This window comes from Notothenia rossii (assembly GCF_949606895.1).
Source record: "Notothenia rossii genome assembly, chromosome: 4".
In the NCBI taxonomy this organism is placed as follows: Eukaryota; Metazoa; Chordata; class Actinopteri; order Perciformes; family Nototheniidae; genus Notothenia; species Notothenia rossii.
In genome coordinates, this window is record NC_136902.1 from 24,979,382 (window position 1) to 25,004,280 (window position 24,899).

The 24,899-nt window shown below is 41.3% G+C and overlaps 2 protein-coding genes across 8 annotated transcripts in view; one reads left to right on the forward strand and one right to left on the reverse strand.

Annotated features, from left to right (window-relative positions):
• wrap73 (WD repeat containing, antisense to TP73) overlaps positions 1-13,681 on the reverse strand; it is a 15,189-nt gene extending 1,508 nt beyond the window's left edge. Inside the window, 11 exon segments of the mRNA XM_079673626.1 lie at positions 8-34; positions 37-84; positions 87-105; positions 770-856; positions 1,188-1,201; positions 1,204-1,290; positions 2,100-2,172; positions 11,284-11,400; positions 12,433-12,585; positions 12,831-12,912; positions 13,514-13,681. Coding sequence (XP_079529752.1) covers positions 8-34; positions 37-84; positions 87-105; positions 770-856; positions 1,188-1,201; positions 1,204-1,290; positions 2,100-2,172; positions 11,284-11,400; positions 12,433-12,585; positions 12,831-12,899 — 694 coding nt within the window. The 5' untranslated portion in view covers positions 12,900-12,912; positions 13,514-13,681.
• Positions 13,107-24,899, forward strand: part of tp73 (tumor protein p73) — a 30,018-nt gene continuing 18,225 nt past the window's right edge. Inside the window, exons 1-3 of one of the 7 annotated variants that reach the window (XM_079673528.1) lie at positions 13,107-13,200; positions 19,476-19,571; positions 20,327-20,441. In XM_079673528.1, coding sequence (XP_079529654.1) covers positions 13,151-13,200; positions 19,476-19,571; positions 20,327-20,441 — 261 coding nt within the window. In that variant the 5' untranslated portion in view covers positions 13,107-13,150. The other 6 variants (XM_079673534.1, XM_079673531.1, XM_079673530.1 and 3 more) reach the window with 6 other exon arrangements.

Here is a 24,899-nt window from a genome sequence, read left to right on the forward strand (position 1 = left end):
AACTGGCTGCTGGGGCTCCAGGTCACTGACTTGACCCCAGAGACCACTCATAGGCACTGTAGGTTGACAGCAACCGGCCGTCAGAGAATACAGCAACACCTTGTACTGTGGAGAGTAAAACACACAATATTACTTTCAATGTATCTCCCCTCCTGCCCCAATATACTTTGACAATAAAGAGCACTATAATATGATTGCTTACAAAATAAAAAACATACACTTATATTACAGTTCTTGTAACCTTTTGATAGGATTTTTAAATGTGTCAAAAGTTATTTTCTGTACTCAATTGCAGAACATCTTCAACCGAGGTGAGCTTTATCAATAGATTTACTCTGTAGTCTGTATTTCGGAGATTTAGGGAGTCTTGTATAATGACGTATTTCATTAAACCATTCTCTTTATACAGATTATGTTTTACTTACTTTATAGTTTCTCATGTCTCCTGCTCTAGTGGGAATTTTCTCATCAGCAACTTCTCACCCTATTTTAGTATCTATGATTATAGACACTTATTTATGATACATATATAATGTGAAACGTAATAAGAAGGCCTGGATAGTCAAACTATAATCTACTTTAATGGAGGGCCTTGAGTGTGTCATGTTTGTATATTTTTCGGCGGTTTCGACTCTCAATGGACTGTTTTCAGCCAGTCTGCTTCAGATTGTTTATTTGAAACATTAAGTACATGCTCAAAATATCTAGCAGGGAGTTCATCTTTTATATTCTCTTGTGAAATCTTAGGTGTTTAAAGCAAACAGCTCACCTCCAGACAGCTATCCCACACTGCCAGCACACAGCCATTGGGAGACCACTCCAACCCTGCCAGGTCCTGAGTCTCAGTCTCAAAATGCTGTGACAGAGTCAAGGTATATCAAATTCATTTACACACACAACTGCATGTACCACATCAAATTTGAATTAATTAATATGCAGAGTTTACTTTAATGTCTATCATGTTTAAGATCAGCCTCTTGTGTACGTTGGTCAAACAAAGCCATTCAAATACAGCTCCAAAAATCCTTTTTTAGATGCTTTACAAGTAATATACAGTCACAGGATGATACTGCATGTCTTTTAAGTCACCTACATTTAGATTTATTTGACTGATGCTTACTTAGATTACTCAAATTTCAAATGTATAATCCTGGTCATAAAATATGCAATTTGAATGTGCTGCTTACCCTGAGTAAATGCAGTCGTCACACACGAATACGCTGACAAAGTCTTTGCAGTCACGGCGTTCAGCCAAGGCCATGTAGCAGCCATCTCTGCTGAAATCAATACCTTAGGGTCAAAGTTGATGGGAGAACGCCCGCATTAAACCAGTTATAAAAACACAAGTATAATAAGATCTTCCAATGTCACCACAACTGACAAGTTTAACTCAAAAACACAGTATGTTAAAAACACACACCAATTAGAAATCAACCTAGAAAGAAATGTAGTTTCACTCTTACACTGTACAAGCTAGTCAAGTACAGTTCTATAACGGACGTATAAAACAATCATTCCGGCTTTAACATTTTATCTGTGCTGACTTTATTCAACACTCAGAGGTTAAGAAACAGCAGCAGCAAGGAACAATGACACAATACAAATGAATAAAGTAATAATAAAACTGTCTATTGACTTGAAAGCCAGTTATCTACTCTGATAACTGAAAAGGTAACCTCATAGCTCCACGTTTATTTTAGTCAATGTTATAAATGAGACACTCTGGCATCATCAGGACGATAGAACATTACCCTGGTGCTCGTATAATTTAAATGAGGGTTAGAGGATACATGGGTTGCAGAGGGACTTGCATGCAGAAAAACGGGGAGAGTCACAGACAATCATTATTCCTCAAGCTGCTGACAGGCCTGTTATGAAGAGCATGCCCCATTTACTGAGGAGGAGCACAGCTGTCAGCAGAGAGGACCAGAATGTGGCCTCCTATCCAGGGTCGCGCCACAAGGTAAAGGACGGCACGTGATTCATGGGGCATGCTGAGACACTCTGAGCACTGGCCCTGCCCTCAGGTACTCCTGGTAATGAATATACACTCATAAGCCATGAGAAAATAAATACAACAATATCATTCTCATACTGACCCTTGTGGCATGCTTTGGGATACTTGATGTAAGACACAGCTTTGGTGCAGAGGGACCAGACGGTGACTCTCAGCTGTCAAGGCACCAGAGGAAAAAGGGAAAAAGCACTGTGGGTTACTTCGCAAGTGAAAGTATGACAAACACATCATACTGTCCAGCGGCACAAAGAGCATAAATACATTGACGAGTGAAATAATATATACATTGATGATTGAGAGTTTAGAAAAATCCTAATAACAATATATAAGCTTATATTAGCATTGTAATATACACACATAAACATCAAACATGGATCCTTCAACTGTAGTTATTAAAGAATTGTGAAAAATTAGTGCACAATAAGTGGGACAATTGTCAAGTTTAAAAATAACATTTCACTGCTCTCTAGTGGATAATCTGAGGATATTTAGAAACAAACTGGCATTATACAAACATGTGTTTGGGATTTTTATCTTTCATTTCTTGTTACTTTCCAGTCGGAGGGCCTTGTGTCTTTGAAGAGGTCTACGGTACCTCTCTGTGAGGGCAATCACTGAGACACTGACATGGAACCCAACCACCGTTAGATGGATGGCCCTGTAGAGAACCCATATGATAAAGGTTTACAGTCACTGAGAGGAATTTAAGGATACTATAGGGCCCCCTTTTAAATTAGGACTATAGCACTCATCAAACTAACAGAACCAAAACAACATCTTGACATTAGTGGGAAATAACGACCAGTGCATTGATGTAATGCTAGACAAGTGTGACAAATTAATAACTAGTTGCATATCCAGCAGGTTGTGTACATTCCCTCCAATGAAAGCAGTGCCAAAGGATAACTATTTGGCTACAAGTCGGCATAACAAAGAGGCAACATGTGGTAATGCTCCGTTTTGAAAGCAGTCACTCAAATACCCACCAGTCTCCCTTCAATAGGATTGATGCCAACACAAGCTGTTGGCACTCAGCCATAAATACAGCATATTTTAACTCAAGGACCGGTATGATGTGTGGTATCTTGCCCTTCAGAAACAAGGAGCACATGACAGCCTTTGAGACACTGCTAGAGAAACTGTGGTCTGTGTACAGCTGCCTTGGTGTTAAGGTGTTCACAGAGAAAGCTGCAGTCCCACAGTGTCAACATAAACAGGAGGGTGCCAGTCCATAATTGTTTCATTTACATACACATGCATGGCGAAGAATAGACATCCGCATTCATTTTCTTCATTTACACTTCGGTGTGACAATTTGTAGTTTGACATACCTGTAGAGTTTAATAGTGAAGTGTTTTGTCCTAATGCTACAAAACAAAGATTTGTTTTGTCCAATTGTTAAACACAACCTAGTCATAACAAATAATCCAAAAATGAAGGCCATGCAAGCACAACACTGCAACATTAAGGGTGCTAGATGGATGGCACTCACGCTTTCCCTTAGAGCAGGGGTGTCAAACTCAATTTCATCGTGGGCCACATTAGCATTATGGTTGCACGTGCATGTGCACTAGCAAAGAAGACTAAACGCATCGCTTTTACAGGGAAAACAAGTAAAGTCGCCTTGACAGAAATGACAAACTAGGGGTTAAACAAAAAGTGAAAATGAAAATGTGATTCATTATTTTTAAAACAAATGTTAGCTCTCGATCACACACACACTATACGATGCCATTAGGTACTGTGTATTCTTTCGCAATTCAAGCTTGTAACAGAACATTATACCATTTTTGAAATTCTCAGCACAATCACAGTTAGTTGTTAGTTGCAAACACATATACATAGATTTTTGGGAATACCCTTAATGCTTTATTTTGCATTTGGGAATGTTCAGAGCTAAAACCACTGAAGTGGCGAGGCTTTCATCATAGTGTCCAGACAGACATTTGAACTGGGCCCAGTCTGTCACCCAACTTGGCTGAAGTGTCGACCCTCCTGTTTGATCAGGACGTCCAGCTGTGTGGTATCTGTAATAACACCTCACTGCACGATTCCTGGACATCCCCTCAGACATGGTGCCATGGCAACCAATGTCAACATCACTCAAACACAAACAGACTTGCACTTCTAAGATGCCTTGAACCCAGAACAGTGGGGGTGCCGGGAGACCGAAAAGGCAGTGTAACTTTAAACTGGGTGGAGGGAGGGTAGCATGAAGAAAATAGGTGGGAAATGCTTTTCCATGTGGGGTGGTATGCAACAAGATCCGTAGCTGGTAAAGTTACACTTAAGATGGAGTATCTTCACCAAGGTGAGCTGCAGCTTAGGGATGGGGGTAAGGAAGAGCGTGGCATGGAAAGGCAAAACTCCAATACAACAGCTGCTGGAAAAATGTACGTCTGTGCCGGGGTTAGCATAACTGAAACTGCTGATCAGTCGTTTCAGACAAGTACATTTTATTAGTGCTTCGATCACTGCATGTCCGAGGTCTTCTCACATTCGACCAAATTTATGTGGTTGTGAAGGTTTTTGAACATAAAAGATAAATAAAGGGAAATGAGGAGCATATACTGTTTATAAATATATATGACTATAAAACAATCCACATTATGGTCAAAGCCGCAAATCAACAGTTGAGAGGAAACTGCATTTTCAAAAAACCACCCATACGAACAAATTCCAAACTTCATTGCATCACAAGAAAAAGTGTTGATCGGTGGAATAACTAATGATGAACTGAAATACTGTGCAACTTTATCTAAACTAAAACAATTATTTAGAAACCAAATCCTGAATGGTTATGAGCAGGACCTGTGAACTCATGCTTGTTATTTCTTGTCGTTGACGGTTTTGGTTTACCTGTAAAGATTATTTGTTTTTGTTTGTTTTGTACAAAGGAATGATTTGTTTAAAACAATTAATCAAATATCACGGATGCTGATGACCGGAACTTTTATTTTCATTAACAATGTATGCCAGAGGGGGTTGGACCAGAAAAGTTGTAAGCTTCTTCTTGCCCCTTTTGAACATGATGGAACCTATTTGATAATTTATTTTTTATTTGTATACCTTGTTTTTTTATTTAGCTTATCTTTGTTATTATCATTATTGTTTTTTTAACATGTTCAATAAATTGACTAAATATATATAAGACCTTATTATTTATATATATATATATATATATATATATATATATATATATATATATATATATATATATATATATATATATATATATATACATATACAATGGGGCAAAACAGTATTTAGTCAGCCACCAATTGTGCAAGTTCTCCCACTTAAAAAGATGAGAGGCCTGTAATTTTCATCCTAGGTATACCTCAACTATGAGAGACAAACTGACAAAAAAAATCCAGAAAATCACATTGTCTGATTTTTAAAGAATGTATTTGCAAATGATGGTGGAAAATAAGTATTTGGTCACCTACAAACAAACAAGATTTCTGGCTCTCACAGACCTGTAACTTCTTCTTTAAGAGCCTCCTCTGTCCTCCACTTGTTAACTGTATTAATGGCACCTGTTTGAACTCGTTATCAGTATAAAAGACACCTGTCCACAACCTCAAACAGTCACACTCCAAACTCCACTATGGCCAAGACCAAAGAGCTGTCAAAGGACACCAGAAACAAAATTGTAGACCTGCACCGGGCTGGGAAGACTGAATCTGCAATAGGTAAGCAGCTTGGTGTGAAGAAATCAACTGTGGGAGCAATTATTAGAAAATGGAAGACATACAAGACCACTGATAATCTCCCTCGATCTGGGGCTCCACGCAAGATCTCACCCCGTGGGGTCAAAATGATCACAAGAACGGTGAGCAAAAATCCCAGAACCACACGGGGGGACCTAGTCAATGACCTGCAGAGAGCTGGGACCAAAGTAACAAAGGCTACCATCAGTAACACACTACGCCGCCAGGCACTCAAATCCTGCAGTGCCAGACGTGTCCCCCTGCTTAAGCCAGTACATGTCCAGGCCCGTATGAAGTTTGCTAGAGAGCATTTAGATGATCCAGAAGAGGATTGGGAGAATGTCATATGGTCAGATGAAACCAAAATAGAACCTTTTGGTAAAAACTCAACTAGAATTGTTTGGAGGAGAAAGAATGCTGAGTTGCATCCAAAGAACACCATACCTACTGTGAAACATGGGGGTGGAAACATCATGCTTTGGGGCTGTTTTTCTGCAAAGGGACCAGGACGACTGATCCGTGTAAAGGAAAGAATGAATGGGGCCATGTATCGTGAGATTTTGAGTGACAACCTCCTTCCATCAGCAAGGGCATTGAAGATGAAACGTGGCTGGGTCTTTCAGCATGACAATGATCCCAAACACACCGCCCGGGCAACGAAGGAGTGGCTTCGTAAGAAGCATTTCAAGGTCCTGGAGTGGCCTAGCCAGTCTCCAGATCTCAACCCCATAGAAAATCTTTGGAGGGAGTTGAAAGTCCGTGTTGCCCAGCGACAGCCCCAAAACATCACTGCTCTAGAGGAGATCTGCATGGAGGAATGGACCAAAATACCAGCAACAGTTTGTGAAAACCTTGTGAAGACTTACAGAAAACGTTTGACCTCTGTCATTGCCAACAAAGGCTATATAACAAAGTATTGAGATTAACTTTTGTTATTGACCAAATACTTATTTTCCACCATAATTTGCAAATACATTCTTTAAAAATCAGACAATGTGATTTTCTTTCTCATTTTGTCTCTCATAGTTGAGGTATACCTAGGATGAAAATTACAGGCCTCTCATCTTTTTAAGTAGGAGAACTTGCACAATTGTTGGCTGACTCAATACTTTTTTGCCCCACTGTATATATATATATATATATATATACATATATATATATTAAGGTCGTAGCAAAGTTGTTTGTGGCTGTAACTCTGATTACGAGCTGCACAAATAATCTTCCCTTGATGTGTTATGAGAAGACAATCTTCTTAAGGCACTGCCAAATGGAAAAATTGCAGCTAATATCTACCATCACATCCACTTTGAATCTATTAGCAGGTATACGTCACAAGATAAGCACATACTTAGGGAACTTTTTCCAACAGGACAGGCTCTGGGCAATGATACATTGTAGACCAGAGTAAGTGACAGCAAACTGGAATAAACCTTTCTGTCAGCCATTCTTGTTGCGCTCTTCTTCGAGTGCTAGAGAATGAGCGAATGCATTTGATGCCATATAGGCCTATCTGTCAACAGAGGATTAGACTTCAGGCATTCCACATAGGAAGCCATCTCCAACCAATATAGCCTATTTCTCCTGTTACAGCCTCATGATTCTGCCAAGGAACTGGAGCCCCTGGCAGCCCACACATAGGTATGGCAGAGCTATTGTTCCGCGTTGCAGCTGCATACGTTTGCAGTCCAGTAGCGCAGTTGCCAACAATGCTACACGTTAGCAAGGCTCAAGCAGTACTTGCCAAGAATGCTATCACTAATCTGATCCCTACAATGTAAAAACCATTAGAGAAGTTTAATGATGTCCTTGGCTGGTGTTTTTCCACTCGCAGTTTATCACCCCTCAGCTGGTAAAGGTGGATTAGCATGGATGTGTGAGTGGCATTTTGTGAGCTCCTAAGATAAACGATGGGAATTCAACTAGGAGACACATTGCGTGAAGTCTCACAATACCTAGACTAGATTTCAGCAATGAGACTATTGATCTATTAAATCTGTGACATGGCGCCATCCCATATTTAAAAACAACTGGTGCTTTTTAACACGTCTGCCTCCAAAAACATAGTTCTACTTGAAGCTTGAAAGATCAAGAGTATTTCTAACTCACTGGTAAATAAGTGCTTAGCTGTAGTATGTCTAAGGCTGCCATTGTGATCCATGTTAGTGCTCGAGAGACACTATGCTTTGTAATTCCTGTACTGATCAAATGTGTTCATGCAAATCAGAAAGATCTAAAAATAGTACATATGGATTTAAAAAGAAAACAGATATTGTAACAGCTACAACACAGCTAGCCAAGCAGATTTACTGACACATAGACAGACAAACACACACATAACCAACACACACATACACACAGTGGCACGATCCACACCACAAGCAGCTGTCCCTAAACAAGTTAATATAGCAGGCTGTTTATGAGTGGGGCTGAAATTCAAACCTGACACGAAGACCCGTCTGGCACAGCCTTAATGAAATGTTGGGCTGAGGTGAAGGTAAGTTCAGTGGGCCCCTTGAAAATGTGGCATCCTGTGCCAACTTTGCCTCTATTGAATTAGTCTTTTAACCTCAATTACCAGAGGATGCTTAGTAACTACAGCACTTAACTTCTTGCTAACACTTGGTCGGGTAATAAGGGCAGAGGGCAATGCACATTTTTTATACACAACAGCTCAGGAGTGGAGTGCACCAGCTGGGCGTAAAAAAGTAGGTCTTAACTCTAACGTCGGGCTTAGCTACGTCCGACTTAGTGATTCGAATTTACACCGAGTGCACCAAGCCTGACTAGTCTAGGTCGTAGCTGCGCCTGGTCTTAAGATGCGCGTCCACGTGAATACACGCAAAAAAGTAATTGTTGCCAAGCAACACACGTCTACATAATTTAACACTCAAACTCCTCCATTCAGAGCAAGCTAAGACTTGGATAAAGAATTCATGGATAACAGAAACCAAAAGAAGAGAAAAATGACGCCCACACCCCGAAAAAGAAAGAGAGATTTTACAGAGCTACAGCGTGAACTGGTGGAGAAAGAGATCGCTCGTGTGGAGGTGGAGACCGCAAAACTGAGAGCGGAACATGACAACATTGAGCTGGAGAAGGATAAATTAAGACTCAAAATTATAATTATTAAGAATCAGCAAAGAATCACTGATGAAGACCATTTGTCATTCACCATTCTCTAATCATATTTGTTGTACTTGTTTTTGAATAAAATAGGCTATAAAACAGCCTAATGAAAATATGTGGTCACAATGGGAGCTTATTGAAATGTGATTGCAAAAAAACAGCGTTCATATTACAAATATATAGGGCTATATGTTGTTTATTATGTGATTGTGGTAACTCGTCCACTGATATCTTCACGGATGCCAGGAGGATTTTGCTGCTTCTTCTTGTGTTGGTAAGTAAATATAATTCCTAAGGCGGCGCTGGAGAGCCAAGGAAACTTGTCTAATAGCCCGTCATGCAGTTGTGCGATGAACATTAATCATGTCTCCCACAGTATTAAAGTAAAATCTGAGCGCAATCAGCACCTGCAAGGTTGGGGAGAGCGCAGCGTTTCTGTCTGATCCGTTCTGTTGTTGAGGGGAGATCTCCTCGATTAAATCAAAAAGGGCTTGTCTGCCGAAACGAAACCTCTATCAGCTCACTAAATAGATGTCCAGTGGGTTTGTTCGATCACGGACGACACTCTCGTCTTAATGCCCTTTCGTTGTTACAACATGCAAACAAGACGCACTGCCATAGTTATTTTCCTTCTTGCCTGTTTTACGTTACTATGGATACTAGTCTCTCTTTCCGATTTACGCCTGCTCCATACTAGGCGTAAAAGTTACACCCGGGCGGAACGCATACAGGGCTTAAGTCTAAGTGGTGCACTAGTCATAACTTTAGTTTGGTCTTAACCTTCGGTTCTACGTTGGACGTAGAGTTACGCCCAGCTTACGCCCAGCTGCTGCACTCCACTCCAGGAGAGGGGAAGTTTTGTTATGCGTTACCATGACAAGCTAGTCAACGTTAAACAATACCAATTAAGGATTTATAAAACATGTTGCCATGACAAGAATGAAGAATGGATAACATGTTCACAATATTGTATGTCAGGGATTGACAAACCATACAATTAACAACGAATATAATGTTTTATGTGCTCAAAGATCTCTGCAAATCAAGTTGTTTGTTCTAAGACATAAGACACAGTGCTATGCGTATCCCATACCCTCTTTTGTTGTTGTTAAAGATGCAGACAGACACAAAGCAGACATGCCACAGACACTTGCACCCCCTGCACCCTTCTCCAGACCAGACAGTGTTGTGTGTTTGGCCACTACACCTGTCAAATGATTCCTGGAGTCAGGTTCAGCATGACTGACACAGCCCTCCATGGTGCCCCAATCATATTACAAATTACCCGAGGGTAGCTGCTATAGCTTGTCACCCCTAACAACACATGCTTACTATGAAGTGAATTGAAATGTTATTTACATAAAATAGAAAACAAACAAAGTAATTCCATTAAATGTTTCCATGTGTACGCTTGTTGTACTTTATTCAACATTAGATGTGGTATGAAATAATTTATCCCAGTAATGCTCTGTATTATTATGGAAATCAAAACTTGAGAATGAAACCTGAAAAGCATCATGTGTTACTGCCAAACTCATCTATTTCTTGAAGCTGGTGTTCCTCAAGGTTACAGTCTGGCTCTTTGACTACAATCATTTTTACTTTGCAAAACTCAAATATATTCATGTCATATGTATCTGTATCTGTTTTTATTGAAGCGGTTTCTAAATTCTCAAATGAGACAGTTAAGAAGCACCTAACCCCAAACATTTCTATCCATGCCGATGCCTCTGTACTGGCCGTCATGGCAGATATTTGCATATGACAGAGTTATTGATTGACATAGATTGCATTATGGAATACCTGATTGTTATAAACTCTATAACATAGGCATCAGCCTTAAACATTGCGAACCAGGCCTGCTGTAATTAAGTAATTGACACTGACATGAGGACAGTTCAGTTCAAGTCAAGTTCATCTTCAGATGTGGCACTGCATAACCCAATTTTGCCCTTATTCAACAGCGAATGCTTGTATTAATTGAAGTACACATTTTTCAAAACTGTAACTAACTTGTTTTATGACTGCATGCTTTCATCCGTTTACATCACTGCCGTTTTGGTTTGGGTGTTCTTTTTGTGTTATTTCCTATTGTTCCTGAACTTAGTACATCATCAAATGGATTTGCTGCCAACGGAAATACCAGACATACATTGGAAGGGCTCATACACATTGCACCCATGTTCCAGAGGTACTTGAGACCTGTGTATGACAGGACGCTAACAGGAGGGGAACTATGAAATCAGGCTGAATACATGCGGCAGGTGGGGGGTGTAGGGGCGGTCAAGACAAGCTCTGGTGTCTGGCTATTTTCAGGTCCCCCTTCCTTGCGAGCCAGCAACAGTTGAAACCAGACAAGCATATGTATAAACACACTTCTGTGGGCATGAATGCCCGCACCCATGCACGCACCAACTTCACACTTACATGGAACTCAGTGGTGTTGAGAATGTGACGTCCATCTGGACTCCAGCGCGAGGAGACTAGTCCTATTGAGCCTTCATCAATCTTACAGTGCCAGTCTGGCTGTTCCAGCGACCACACCTGAAGAGAAAGACAGAGAGTAACAGAAGGACAGCAATCAGCCTTCACACATCCTGCAGTTCACTCAACTTGATTTCAAACAATAAGAAATACTTGAGATTCAGACACCATGAAAGACTGGCGATGGACACCCCTTCAAAGGTGAGTTACTCGCCCTGTGATTCTCATTAAACTGGCATTACTGTAGCATGCAAAGCTTCTTCTTTTCTACTGCAGCTTTTCAAAAGAAACAAACCGTAATTATGTTAAGTTCTTTCTGCCAATAAGGGTGCAACTTAAAAGAAATATGGACATATTTTTGAGCCCTCAAAAAGATAAAGGGTCCTGGTATAAGTGAGAGTAAAGATGCAAAATACATAAACAGTATGGTTTATCAATCTACATATTTGTTTGTATCAAGGAAAAGAAAAAACAATTATAAGAATCACTGTTAAACCAACTTCATAAGTCAAATCGTACATCTTTTCATACCTTATTTTTAAACAGTACTCAGTTTGACTATATAAACACAGGTTGTAATACATTATTGGCATTATCCCTAGTAGTTCAATGCAGTACATATATCAGCAACTTAACTTTTCCATAATTCATCTTCTTTGTCTATAAAATGTCGCTTTATATGTATATGACAACAAATTTGAATATGCCTGCCTAAAGTATTTTAAAACATTTTGAGGGATCCAAAAATGGTTAGAAAGATGGTGTTTTGCTTGGGCATTACTACACATAATGTTTTAAGGTCCAAACAAACCATTTTGGTTGCCAATTCATATTTCAAGGACTCATTAGAATTCTTAGTTTATAGTTTGATCCAAAGTGTCACAGCAAATGATTAGCAAAAGCTATTGGAGCCCAAAGAGATCTTTTCATCTTGCCAGACCAATTTGTATAAAGATATTGTATAAAGGAGGGCAAGATTACACTAAATCAACCCAGCTGAGTAAGGTCTTCTACCTTGAGTACATAACTAAAAGCATTCCCACACCATGTTGAATCACATATTCACATTACTGTCTTCCACCGATAGCTTACCTGTACCAGTCCCCTCTTGTACATAGCACAGAGGATAAAGAGAGAGTCAGAAGACCAGTCCATGTGGGAAATCTGGTCCAGGCAGGTGTAGAGCTGCAGGATCTGCAGGGTCCCCACATCTCGCACCACCAGCCTGTACTGCACACAGGTAGCCTAGCAGGTACAGACACATGGGAGAGAAGACTTGAAACACACTTCAGTTGTATCCCTGTAGCTAGCAATCTAGATAGATCGATCGACAGATAGATAGATAAATACAAAGATACTTTATTCATCCCAAATTGGGAAATTAATCAGGGGAATTACATAATAGTTTAAAGTTGCATAACCTACTTCAACGCAGCAAACATACTTAAAAACTAGAATTGTGCAAATATAACTTTAACTAAACCACTTACCAAACATTTCCCATCTGGGGAAACTTTACACAGTTGGTTGGACTGCTTGAAAACCTCCGAGAAATTCATCTTACAATCACAGCTGTTGAAAATGAAAAAAGAGAACACATTATCATGAGATAAACGCCTAAATGAGTTTCCTCTAACATTTAACTTCACAAAAACGGTCATCACTGGTTTGACTTACTGCTCGAGTCACCTGGTGTAATTCCTTACAGTTAACACGTGATGGCGCCATAAGACTAATAAATAAACACGCTTCAAACACACAGAGAGCTTACAAACACGTTACGTGTTGTTTTGTTCTCTTATGCAAGAACATGCATTATAAAAAGGGAAAGCACTGCATAAAAGACAGAAAACTGAAAAAGTAAGTTTCAACATACTGCAGGGAGAAATCAGCCACAGGTAGTTATCGAAGCTAGCTGGCTCACAATAAAAGTAGTGGCTAAGGCAAACTAAGGGCAACACATAAACCAAGTCTATTTCGCGTCTTCATTGCCATTTCATAGTATAGCTATCGACATATTTTAAATAATGTCTACGGCACAAAATAGAGAGACTAACACTCGCTTACTAGTTAGCTCTTAGTTGTCACTCCATCATTCACTGGCGTTAGCATCGCTACTAGCAACTTTGCAGGTAACTAACCTTCATTATTTCACCCTCAATGGCACACTTACCGCTAATGGCAATTTCCCTCCTTTTGTATATCATATGAGAGCCGCGAAAAGTCCCAAGAGCAGATTAAAAACGTTTTTTTCTTCGCATGATTTACTTCGGGGCACAGGCTATTGATTCAACTGTTGCTGTTGCTACTAGTTTGTTTGTGTGGGACGATGACGACATGGAGTTGCTGTCCAATCAGCATGCGTCTGCAGTGTATTGCCTTCTGGGAACTGTAGTTCATGAGTGTGTTTTATTTTTTTCTGCGTGCTGTGCATGTACTACGTGCGCCTGTGTGGCAAATTGTTTGCAACAATTTATATATCTTGCATTTTGTATCGGTGAAAATATTTGGTAAATTTGAATAGGCTACATTTTCTAATATCATTATATTTTATTATTTCATCATTAATAATGTTATAATAAGATGGTAATGTTTTATCTTACGCATCTGTATTTTAGTATGTGTACTGGGCAATGTAGTACCTTTTCACATTATCCAGCTGAAAAGGTTTCCCGCTTATGTGCGCGCTACCGCCTCTCTTCTTCTCCCAGCTCAAAAAACGCTTCACCTCCTCCTTGTTCTCCCTCAGCAAACCTCACACTTCCCTGAGCAGCATGCAAATCAGTTTTCCTCTGGTGTCATCGCAGTTAACTCTGTTTCTCCTAAAAGTCAATCATCTCCAATTGCTGTTATCATACTGTAAAGTCGGTTGATATTTCAGTGTTTTGTTGTTGCTGTTTGTTTATGGAGGGTCACTCTCTTGGCATGTTTGAAGATAAACAGACAGGTGCTCGGTGCAACATACATCTTGGGCTTTTGGATTGGAGTAATTTTAACCATCAGGTATGTTTAATTATTTTTAATCGCCTACTGTATGTGGTTTAGATATGTAACTGTTGCTCTGGGTTGTTGTTTTTGTTTATGATCATTTTGTCCGTATTTTTTTCGCAAAATCTGACAAATAAAAAATGTATAGGCTATAGCCTATTTATTATTATTAAAACGAGTTTGTTGATAAGAAAGTGCTAGTTGCTTTTATAAGGTTCTAACGCTCATATTTAAGAATGTTTGAGTTTAACAGCATTCTGGTTATTTTGTTGGTTTGATTTTTAAGCTGATCGAGGTTTGGTTATAATAGTCTGTTAGGCGTGCCTGTTCTCGTGACAGTATAGGTCTAACGATAAAGATCTGCTCTTTAAATGATGACAAAAAAATGTAGGCCTCAAAAAACATATATAGAGAAGACATTATGCTCGATACACTAAGTGTAAAATACTGTCCCCATTTAGATGTTTTATTTTCAAACATAGGGCCTATTTGGAAAAAAAATAAGCGAATGTTCATTCCTTTAAAAATATTTAAATTGTATAATCCGTTTGTATAGTCTATTAAACAAGATACATTAGTTATATATAAACATATAGGCCTAATGTTACCCTTTCATGTGTCGTTTTTGTCTTAATAAACACATGTTTTAGACCAGGAGCAACACTTGTAAAAGACAACCTCGTCCTTTGAATCCTCGCATACAAAATATTTCACTGATGCTGCGGAGGGTTGAATCTAAACCGATTTTTAAATTAATTTATTCTCAGTTGGGACACTGTATTACCTTGCATAAATCGGCCCTTGGGAAGGCAGTGTGTCTGTGTGTGTGTGTGTGTGTGTGTGTGTGTGTGTGTGTGTGTGTGTGTGTGTGTGTGTGTGTGTGTGTGTGTGTGTGTGTGTGTGTGTGTGTGTGTGTGTGTGTGTGTGTGTGTGTGTGTGTGTGTGTGTGTGTGTTGTCATGGGTGCCGTAACCCTGGAGGGGAGACACAAAGTATAGAAACAGGTGAATATCAGTGAAGCAATATGACGATGTTACACTTAGGCAAATAACAGGCAGTGGGTTTCATTTGATATCTATTAAAAGAGCCAAAAACAAGACTTTCTAAAGTAATATTAATCGAGAAATAATAGTTATTTTCAATGCATTAGTTCCCTACATTTATTCAAATTCATCTCAACGCTTTGAAAGACGTTTGTATGGTAACGTATCTCAAAAGTATAGGCTAATATAATCAGTCAGATAAGGACAGATTTGTAGCTCTTGTTATTTCTGGTCATGGTAATAGGTGCAGACTAAGTGAAAAAGTGTCTGTGTCCAGTGGAATCCTAATTAAGCTTCTCAAAGTGCGGAGCAGAGCTAAGGCCTTTCCTTCCTCGTGCTCATCTTGCAGTGACGCTTTGTCAGATCCCCTGTGCGAGACGAACTGCTCTGGGATCTTACGAGGCGGCACTGAGGGTCGAGCTGGGAATCAATATGTGACTGGTAACTGGTTTCTGCAGCGGTAGACACCGCGGGAGCAGCGGGAACCTGCAGCATCTGCTGCGGAGCCCAGCAGGCCAAAACCATATGAGCGCGTAAAAAACGAAATAACCGATTTAGAGAAAAGGTCACATAAGTGACCTGCAGCCTAAACACAGTCATTGATCGCAGCGTGTATCTTTAAAGTCAGGCGCCTTTGCCACAGTTTTTTGTTGTTGTTGCAGTCTTTCAGAGGGGTTACTAAGGAGATATGACGCTGCTGTGGTGCGCAACAGTGAATATAGTCAACTTTGGTACGAACAAAAATTACAGGATTTTGTGTTGGATGTGAACATTGACAAACCTAACCGGAGACTATCTCTATTTCTTAGTTTTACGCGTTAGGCCTGTACTCCATTTGATTTTCTGTTGGATTATGAAAAACAAACGCGGATGCGACAACTCGTAGTTTTTGTAGTCAAACCATCGCAAAGAGGCAAGGATGTCCCCCATTGCAGGAGCATTTGTAAACCTCCTGTCACGATCCAAATGTTATGTCACGTTTTTAGTTTTTTCTGTCTAGTTATGGGTGTTATTTTGTAATTCTGTTCTCCCTGTCTCTTGTCTTCCTTCCTGTGTGTTTCCTCCTGTGTCTGATTGTGTTCACCTGTTGCGTGTGTTTCTACCTCCCCTGCCCAGCTGAAATGTCTCGTCCCGTGATTACCCCTCTCTGTATTTAGTCTTGTCTTTCCCTGTGTTCCCCTGTCGGTTCATTGTTTGTTGTTCCTATCTTCCTCCATGTCAGTCACGGTCAGTTTTTCGGGTATGTTTCTTCCTTGTGCTATGTCATTGTCATGTTTTTTGTCATCGGCTTTTAAATAAAGCTCGCTTTTTGTTTACCTTTTTTACCTTTTTTGTAGTCTGCTTTTGGGTCCTCCCATTTTCCGCGATTCGTAACTGTGAACAGAATGAACCGACCAACTATGGACCCAGCGGATTTTGATGATTTTGAGTTGGATCTGTTGGATCTGGATTTCTCCCTTCAATGTTATCATGCCGAGTGGAGTCGAACCTCGTCTACAAGGGACAAAGAGGCTATCCTCAAAAAGGCACAAATGGAGGTGGCCAACATGCCTTGGTTGAGGAGCTCGTTGCCTGAATGGCTCAGAGTTTTTTCTCGTAGCCCTGAGTGCCAGTCTCCATTTTTTTGACCCTTTTTTGGGATCCTGCCTGGCATTTGGAGGTCCACGGAGCCTCCAAAAGAACTCTAAAAGACACAAGGTCAGGAAGCCAGCTCGTAGTACTCCAGTACCGGCCCACACAGTCATGGTACCGTGCTCCATTACCATCCCACACAGCCATGGTTCCGTGTTCCGGTTCCGTGCCCAGCAGCCATGGTCCCTGCTCCGGTACCGGTCCACACAGCCATGTTTCCGGCTCCAGAACCGGCCCATACAGCCATGATCCAGGCTTCTGTTCCGATCCCAGCAGCCATGGTTCCTGCTCCAGTACCGGCCCATACAGTCATGGTTCGGGCTCCAGAACCGGCCCACACAGCCATGGTCCTGGCTTCTGTTCCGGTCCCAGCAGCCATGGTCCCAGCTCCAGTTCTGGTCCCAGCAGCCATGGTTCTGGCTCCAGTTCCAGCCATGGTTCCGGATCAAGTACCGGGCTCGGCCGCCATGGTCCCGACTCCGGCTCCTCTTCACCTGTTGACTCTCCGGCTGACGCCAGCTCCCCGTGTCCTGTCGGCGTACCGGCCAACTCCAGCTCCCCGTGTCCTGTCGGCGTACCGACCGTCTCAAGTCACCTCCCAAGTTCCTTCTCAGGCCCCCTCTCGAGTCTCTTCTCGAGTCCCCTCTCAAGTTCCTTCTCGAGTCTCTTCTCGAGTTCCCTCTCCAGTCCCCTCTCCAGTCCCCTCTCCAGTCCCCTCTCAAGTCCCTACTCAAGTCCCTTCTCTAGTCCCTACTCTATGTCCTGTGCCGTTGGGGGTCCCGCCGACTACTGTTCTGCCGGGGGTCCTGCCAACCCCATGTCCTGTCCTGTTGGGGGTCCCGCCGACTACTGTTCTGCCGGGTTTCCTGCCAACGCCATATCCTGTCCTGTTGGGGGTTCCGCCGAAACGTGCTACGCCGAGGGTCCTGTCGACACCAGCCCTTGCTCTGTCTAGGGTCCCACTGACACCAGCCCATGTTCCGTCCAGAGTCCCGTATACGCCTGTCCCGCCAGGGGTCCCACCAGCTCCTGCTCTCGATCCCAGTGCTCTGGCGATCCAGCTGACACTGGAGGGGTCCCATTGCGGCGTACGTCGTCCTCCGGAGCTATCCCGTCACCTCCTTCCTGCTCGCACTCCGGAGCTGTCCCTTCGCCGTCTTCTTGCCCGACCTTGTGCCTGGCCTCCTGAGTTCCCCAGCGGCCTTCGCCCTCAAGCCCGGCCCCCTGAGTTCCCCAGCCGTGGTCTTCGCCCTCAAGCCCGGCCCCCTGACTTTTCCAGCCGCTGCCTTTGCCCTAATGCCCGGCCCCCGGGTCGTCCGCCCGAGACCCCCACCATGAACTCTGCCTTGCCCCCGGGCCGTCTGCCCGAGACCCCCACCATGAACTCTGCCTTGCCCCCGGGCCGTCCGCCCGAGACCCCCACCATGAACTCTGCCTTGCCCCCGGGCCGTCCGCCAGAGACCACCTCCTGTTCCTCTGCCTTGCCTCTGGGCTGTCGACCCAGACCCGTCCTCCGGACCCCCTCCACCCCTCCTTTCGAAGTGTTGGACTTTGTTTGTGTTTTTTGGACGTCCAGAATCCGTCCCTTGAGGGGGGGGTCCTGTCACGATCCTAATGTTATGTCACATTTTTAGTTTTGTCTGTCTTGTTATGGGTGTTATTTTGTAATTCTGTTCTCCCTGTCTCTTGTCTTCCTTCCTGTGTTTTTCCCCCTGTGTCTGATTGTGTTCACCTGTTGCCCTTGTGTTTCTACCTCCCCTGCCCAGCTGTTTCTCGTCCTGTGATTACCCCTCTCTGTATTTAGTCTTGTCTTTCCCTGTGTTCCCCTGTTGGTTCATTGTTTGTTTTTCCTGTCTTCCTCCATGTCAGTCACGGTCAGTTTTTCGGGTATGGTTCTTCCTTGTGCTACCGTTATGTTCAAGTCATGTTTTTTGTCATCTGCTTTTGAATAAAGCTCGCTTTTGGTTTATAGATCTTTTTTACCTTTTTTGTAGTCTGCTTTTGGGTCCTACCTTTTTCCGCAATTCGTAACAGTGATCGTAACACCTCCAGGATTATGTTTAATGTGTCACCTCAAGGCAACGTTTGTTGTAAAGTTAGAGTGTCGATTACCTGTGTGTATTGTAGTTCAGAAAACCACATGATATGTTCCTCAATAGCCTATTGCTCCGGAAGCTCCACACAGTCGGAACACACTTTTAGGTTTCAGTACCGTCTGTGTTATTTTGAGACAGAGGCGGAGGAGGTGATGCTCAGACTTTTCCGAAGTGAGGCGGTGATGAGGCAGGCAGGTCTGGGCACGCCCAAGCCCCCTGACACCCTGCCACCTCACTGGGACCACATTGGTGTGATCACACGTGTGTGTGTCGGTCCTTTTTGAACAATCTTAAAGTATTTTGTTTCCACCATTATAACCGGAACTCGATTTTACCGTTATTTTATTTCATTTAAATTTGATTTGTGTGCTCTGCAGAGTGATCTGTCCCTCGCCAGACTACCCATTCTCTAAGATGTCCCAGTCCACTGTTGCTGGAGAAGGAGGCACCTTCGAGCACCTGTGGGGCTCCCTGTGAGTGTCAACAACACCCCATGAAGATTGTTTTATTTTCTGTTCATAAACATGTTTTCCACCTTTTATTGTTTTTATTTTAAAAAGGGATATTGATTAGGCCATGATGAGAAAACACATGTCATTTTCTCATCAGCTGCTACAATCCAAAATTGTGCTTTGTTTTAATAGCAGCAGTGTGGGGAAAGTGACATATAAGGCTTAAAATGCCTTATAGAGGTTTTGATGTGAAGACGTAACAAAATCACAGTCAAGGGCAAATGCTGGATTTCCATCTTTTGTTTTGTGTGCTTTTCTCTGTACTTGAGGAAAAGCAAAGCACTTCGAAAGCATTTCGGACTTTTTACGATTTACTGAACCTTCTGGGAGTATTTCAAGTGCTTTATACGAAAACAACAATTTTAAAAAACCAGTCTCTAAATGGTTCAAATCCCACTAGAGCAGTTTTTTATATTGGATTAAAGTCTGCTTTTATTTTAAGGCTTTTTTCTTTTTCTCCTGTTGAAAGCACTTGGAAAATACCAGATTGCATAAAAAAAGTCCTTAAATATGTGTCTATATATATATATATTTTTTTTAATATCAAGAATTAACTTTATCTAACATTTTTGGTCACTTTTTATTCCACAACATGTTTTTTACAAAGGTCTGTTACTTTGCTGATCAGGTTTGTCATGTTACGCGTTTGTGCTTTGTTCATTTTATGAAAAGTCGTCCTCTTGACCAACTTTCATCCATGGGTTGTGTGTTCACAGGGAGCCAGACAGCACCTACTTTGAGCCTTCGACCAGCACCCCGGGGAGCCACTGCAGCGCTGCTGAGGTCTCCATGGACATCTACCAAATGAGGGACATGAACGACAACGTGATGGTAAGAACGAGTTTCCGTTGATGTTTTGTTTGTGGTCATTTCTATGATCAATCCCTTGCTTTTTAAAAAGCAGCAGCTATTTTCTATTCTGTGCATTGTGTTAACATCTTCTGTGTCAGATAATGATTATTTTGTAAGCACACGCATGCTCACACTTCCAAAGAGGTGTTCCTTCCCATTCTGTCTGTTGCTTTCTCTTTTTCCCTCCAGTGTTGAGGAAATTCCCTCCCTAATAGTTTCCCTCTTCTCTGAAGCCTTTTCCCTCTCTTTATCCCCCTGCAGAGCAGCCTGTAGGGACTGTGTGGGTGGGGGGGAGGGCTAATTAACTCCAGGCCCCTTGCTGCTTTACCTTAGAGCCATCTGTAGGCTGTGTAGGGTGTGTCTTTGCAAATTAACAACCATGCACAAATGTTTTTGATGGTTGTAAACCTCATAATTAATTAAGAGGTTTTCACAAAAGGAATATAAAAGCATGCTGTTTGTTAGTATTTCAGAAATGGTCAAGATTTTGCAGAATTGTACTATTTATTTTGGACATATTTTGTCCACTCTACAGTCTCTGTCTTCCAAACATGGAATCATAAAAACAAATCCAACATGAGCCTACTATGTGTTTCCTCCCCTTATGATCTGCAATATTGGTTGAATCTAATCTTTGGAGGGACAAGCCTGGGCCTGCCTGGCCGGTTAATGAATAATCATGACAGAAATAAGGGGGCGGAGTAAGGATTTGTTGTTAGGCACCTATGCAAGGCAAGTTAAGAAGGCCCAGTCAGGCAAGGGAGAAGAGTGGAGGAGGAGAGAGGCAGGATGTCCCCTGCTTCCTCCATCATGTCCCGCTGGCAGCAGAGAGCTCTAATCTTACAGGCACACTTGATCACAGCAGACTTTAAGTCCTATGATATTCGGGTCGCAGAGAAATAGGAACTACTCATCTTATCTTTCAGGAGTCCTCAGATGCTGTGTGCCATGGTAAGTGAACCAGAATATGTTGTTTTTGGTTCTCGCATATTGAGGCCTTTTTTTAAATGTTCATAATTTAGGTTTACTGTGTTAGTGACGATGGTTTGTGCAATGTAGAAGTTTGGTACAGGCTATAGGGACACTGGTTCCAAATGTGTGGAAAACTTTTGAAAGAGTGAATCAAATGTTCATGACTTATGCTGTTTGTTAGATATTTGAACAACAAGCCGGTGTCACCTTGTATTTGATCATGCATGCATAAGAATGGCCATGGCTACATCATTTGAATATAGCAAGATTAGATATATATTCTGGTATAATCAGGCTGCCTTGATTATTATTACATTACAAGTGAATTCATTTGGAAAGACAGCTGGTAACTCATGTCATTTTTGATCTAACCACTAGATCAGGGGTGTCCAAACTACGGCTCGGGGGCCAAATGCGGCCCGCAGGCCATTTTGAATCGGCCCAAATAAAAAAAGTTGAAAGTGAAAAAGATTAAACTTGTGCTTGTCTTATATTGTACTTCTTAAATATAGATGAAAACAGATATAACACAGTATTCATGTATAAGAAGCCCACTTTTCAAACAAATTCAGTCAGTTAAAGTTGCATTTTTTTTCTTTCTTTTCTATCAAATCTAAGTTGATAACTTATTTCCATAACATGCTTGAAATAAACTCTTCCTATTTCCTCTTATGATAAGAAATCTGAGGCTTCTGTTTTTAAGAGGGATGAGCTGCTAACAAAATAAATGAAACCCTATGGAGAGCTGGGATGTAGGCTGTTGTTTTTCTTAAACCATATTCAAGTATTAAACATAATTTACCTACATTTGATTTATTTTTGCTGACTTATAACTTAACTTATGAGGCAGTATACCTCACCGGCCCAGCCCTTTGTATATTTTTCTGTATGTGGCACCTGGTGAAAAAAGTTTAGACACCTCTCCACTATCCAGTGGTTCTCAAACTTTTTCTGTCAGGCCCCCCTTTGGAGAAAAGAAAAAGTTGGGCCTCCCCAACACAAATAGTTACGTAATGGGCCAAGTTAACATTTATTAAAAATACATCAATATGAACGTGAGCATTCCTTTAAAAAAAAATAACTTTGCTATACAGTGATAATAAAACAATGCTCCATAAGACTGTGCCCAGAAAAATAAATACATAATACAATTGTGCAATCCCTTTGCTAGAACAATAAATTATAATACTTTGCCACTTTGCAATCTGTGCAAAAAAGAAAATTCTGATATTTGGCAAAAAAGTGTGTCTTATCACAGGTGGCTGCAATGAACCTGTTTGGCACTGCACATTTCTTCAAAACGGGGTTCCAGGCTCAGTGGCGGCTCCAGAGATTTCTTTTGGGGTCGTTGTGGGGTAGCTTGACGTTTCATAGAGGGTGCTCAAACATTTAGGGTTTCCCATTAATGTACCGGTCACTAAGGTGGAATTTTCTACTGCAACACTCCCCACGCAAATACACACCTGCGACTGTTACAATGAAAGCTCGATAATCAGCTCACGGCATAGGTGTAAGCAGGGGTATGTTTATAGGTGGTGTGTCGACCTCACATAAGGGCGTCCGGGGGCATTCTCCCCTGGGAAGATTTGTTTTTTAAATATTGAAGTTAAAAGCATCAATCTGGTGCACTTTGAGAGCAAAATTAAGAGATCTATGGATACATCTCTCAAAATCCGGCCATATGAAACAGAACTGTAAACAGATTTACTTTTTTCTTTATGGATATTTTACAAATCACTCCCCTTTTTAAACTTAAACAAAAGTATTTAGGAATTGTAAAATTGTGTGATGGTTTTTTTTATTTGTATTTATTTACAAATAGTATGCAGGTTGGCATGAATGTGCAACTGGTTAAGTTTCTCCCGTTTTTGCACTTTGCCAAAAATACCCAACAGGGGGCAACCTTCTATCACATCGATTCACATTTTTCCACCTCTCATCCTCACCTCTACTAAACATATCTTGCGTTGTTAGGCATGCTTCAGATTTAATATGATGCCATATCATCAATTCAGACTACAGTTTGATTTTGGTCATTATGTTTCCTTTTGGCCAAACGGGGCCCTATGTGTCCCAGTGTTGTTAACTGTTTAATAAGTAGCTGAAAACAGAGGCCATTACGTAGTGATACTTTCCTTATAGTCAGCTCATATTGTTTCACTCATCTTGACAAGTGAGGGTTGTTGTGGCTGGATTATCTACGTTTCTTAATGTTTGTAGCCTTTAAAGCTCAGCTTTGAGTGGCAGCTACCAGGATGGCTGCCCATAGGGGACACTAGATGATGATGGGATGGGAAGCTTAAACACTTACACACACTGTGAACACACAAACACACAGTTCACAAAGTGGCGGCGGAGGTTTTAGCTCTGTTTCAACTTGTTGCAGATTGAGTTTAGGTATCGTGTGTGTGTGTGTGTGTGTGTGTGTGTGTGTGTGTGTGTGTGTGTGTGTGTGTGTGTGTGTGTGTGTGTGTGTGTGTGTGTGTGTGTGTGTGTGTGTGTGTGTGTGTGTGTGTGTGTGTGTGTGTGTGTGTGTGTGTGTGTGTGTGTGTGTGTGTGTGTGTGTGTGTGTGTGTGTGTGTGTGTGTGTGTGTGTGTGTGGTGTTAAGTGTTTTTCTTTCTTTCTTTTTGTTGACGCATACACCTGGGCTAACCTTGTGCCTTTAAGCCCCTTTGACAATACCTGTCAGAAAAAGATTTCAAAGGGAATAAACAGTCAGATATTAAAGGGCGGACACATAATGACTCTTTTGTACAGTATTTTCACGAGAAAACAAACACCATAGCACATCAGCCTAAATACTAATTTCCAAATTTGTCATGATGGTGAACACATTTTTATCCCAGCAAATTATATAGTGGCCCTATTTTCTATAGCTAACTGGAAATTACACATTTAAAATGTTTGAGACTTTCAACAACACGTTTATTTATCAGCCTATTAATTGTTTTGTTTTCCAAAATATCAATAATTTGTAAACATGCTATGCATCTTCAAAGTACATCTCCTATAAGGCTAAGAAAATCTAATATTTATCACACTTGAAAACCTGAGAAAGTGGTATAGGTATTTTTTACTAAAAATAATGAATATTAATCCATTCAAAACAGGCATCAGTTGTTTTGAACCCGGCTGTCTTTTACTGTTTGTGTATTATAAAGTCAATATATGCACACCCACGCATAAGTGCATCCTCATTTAACCTACAGTTTGCATTAAGTCTAGGGCATTGACCTGTACCTTTGCTTTCATATTCAGGAAACCATGGCATTGAGCTTACTACCCTTGTGCAACTTTGTCTCTGTTAGTCATGAGTGTCTGATGCTTTATTGAAAATAGAAAACAGAGCTGACGTGATGGTGTATATTGCTTCAGGTTGGATTTATAACGTAGAATATGGTATAGGTAAATATAACAAGTTCAGGTGCCCTCAGTCTAAACTAACTGAGGTGTACAATAGGGTA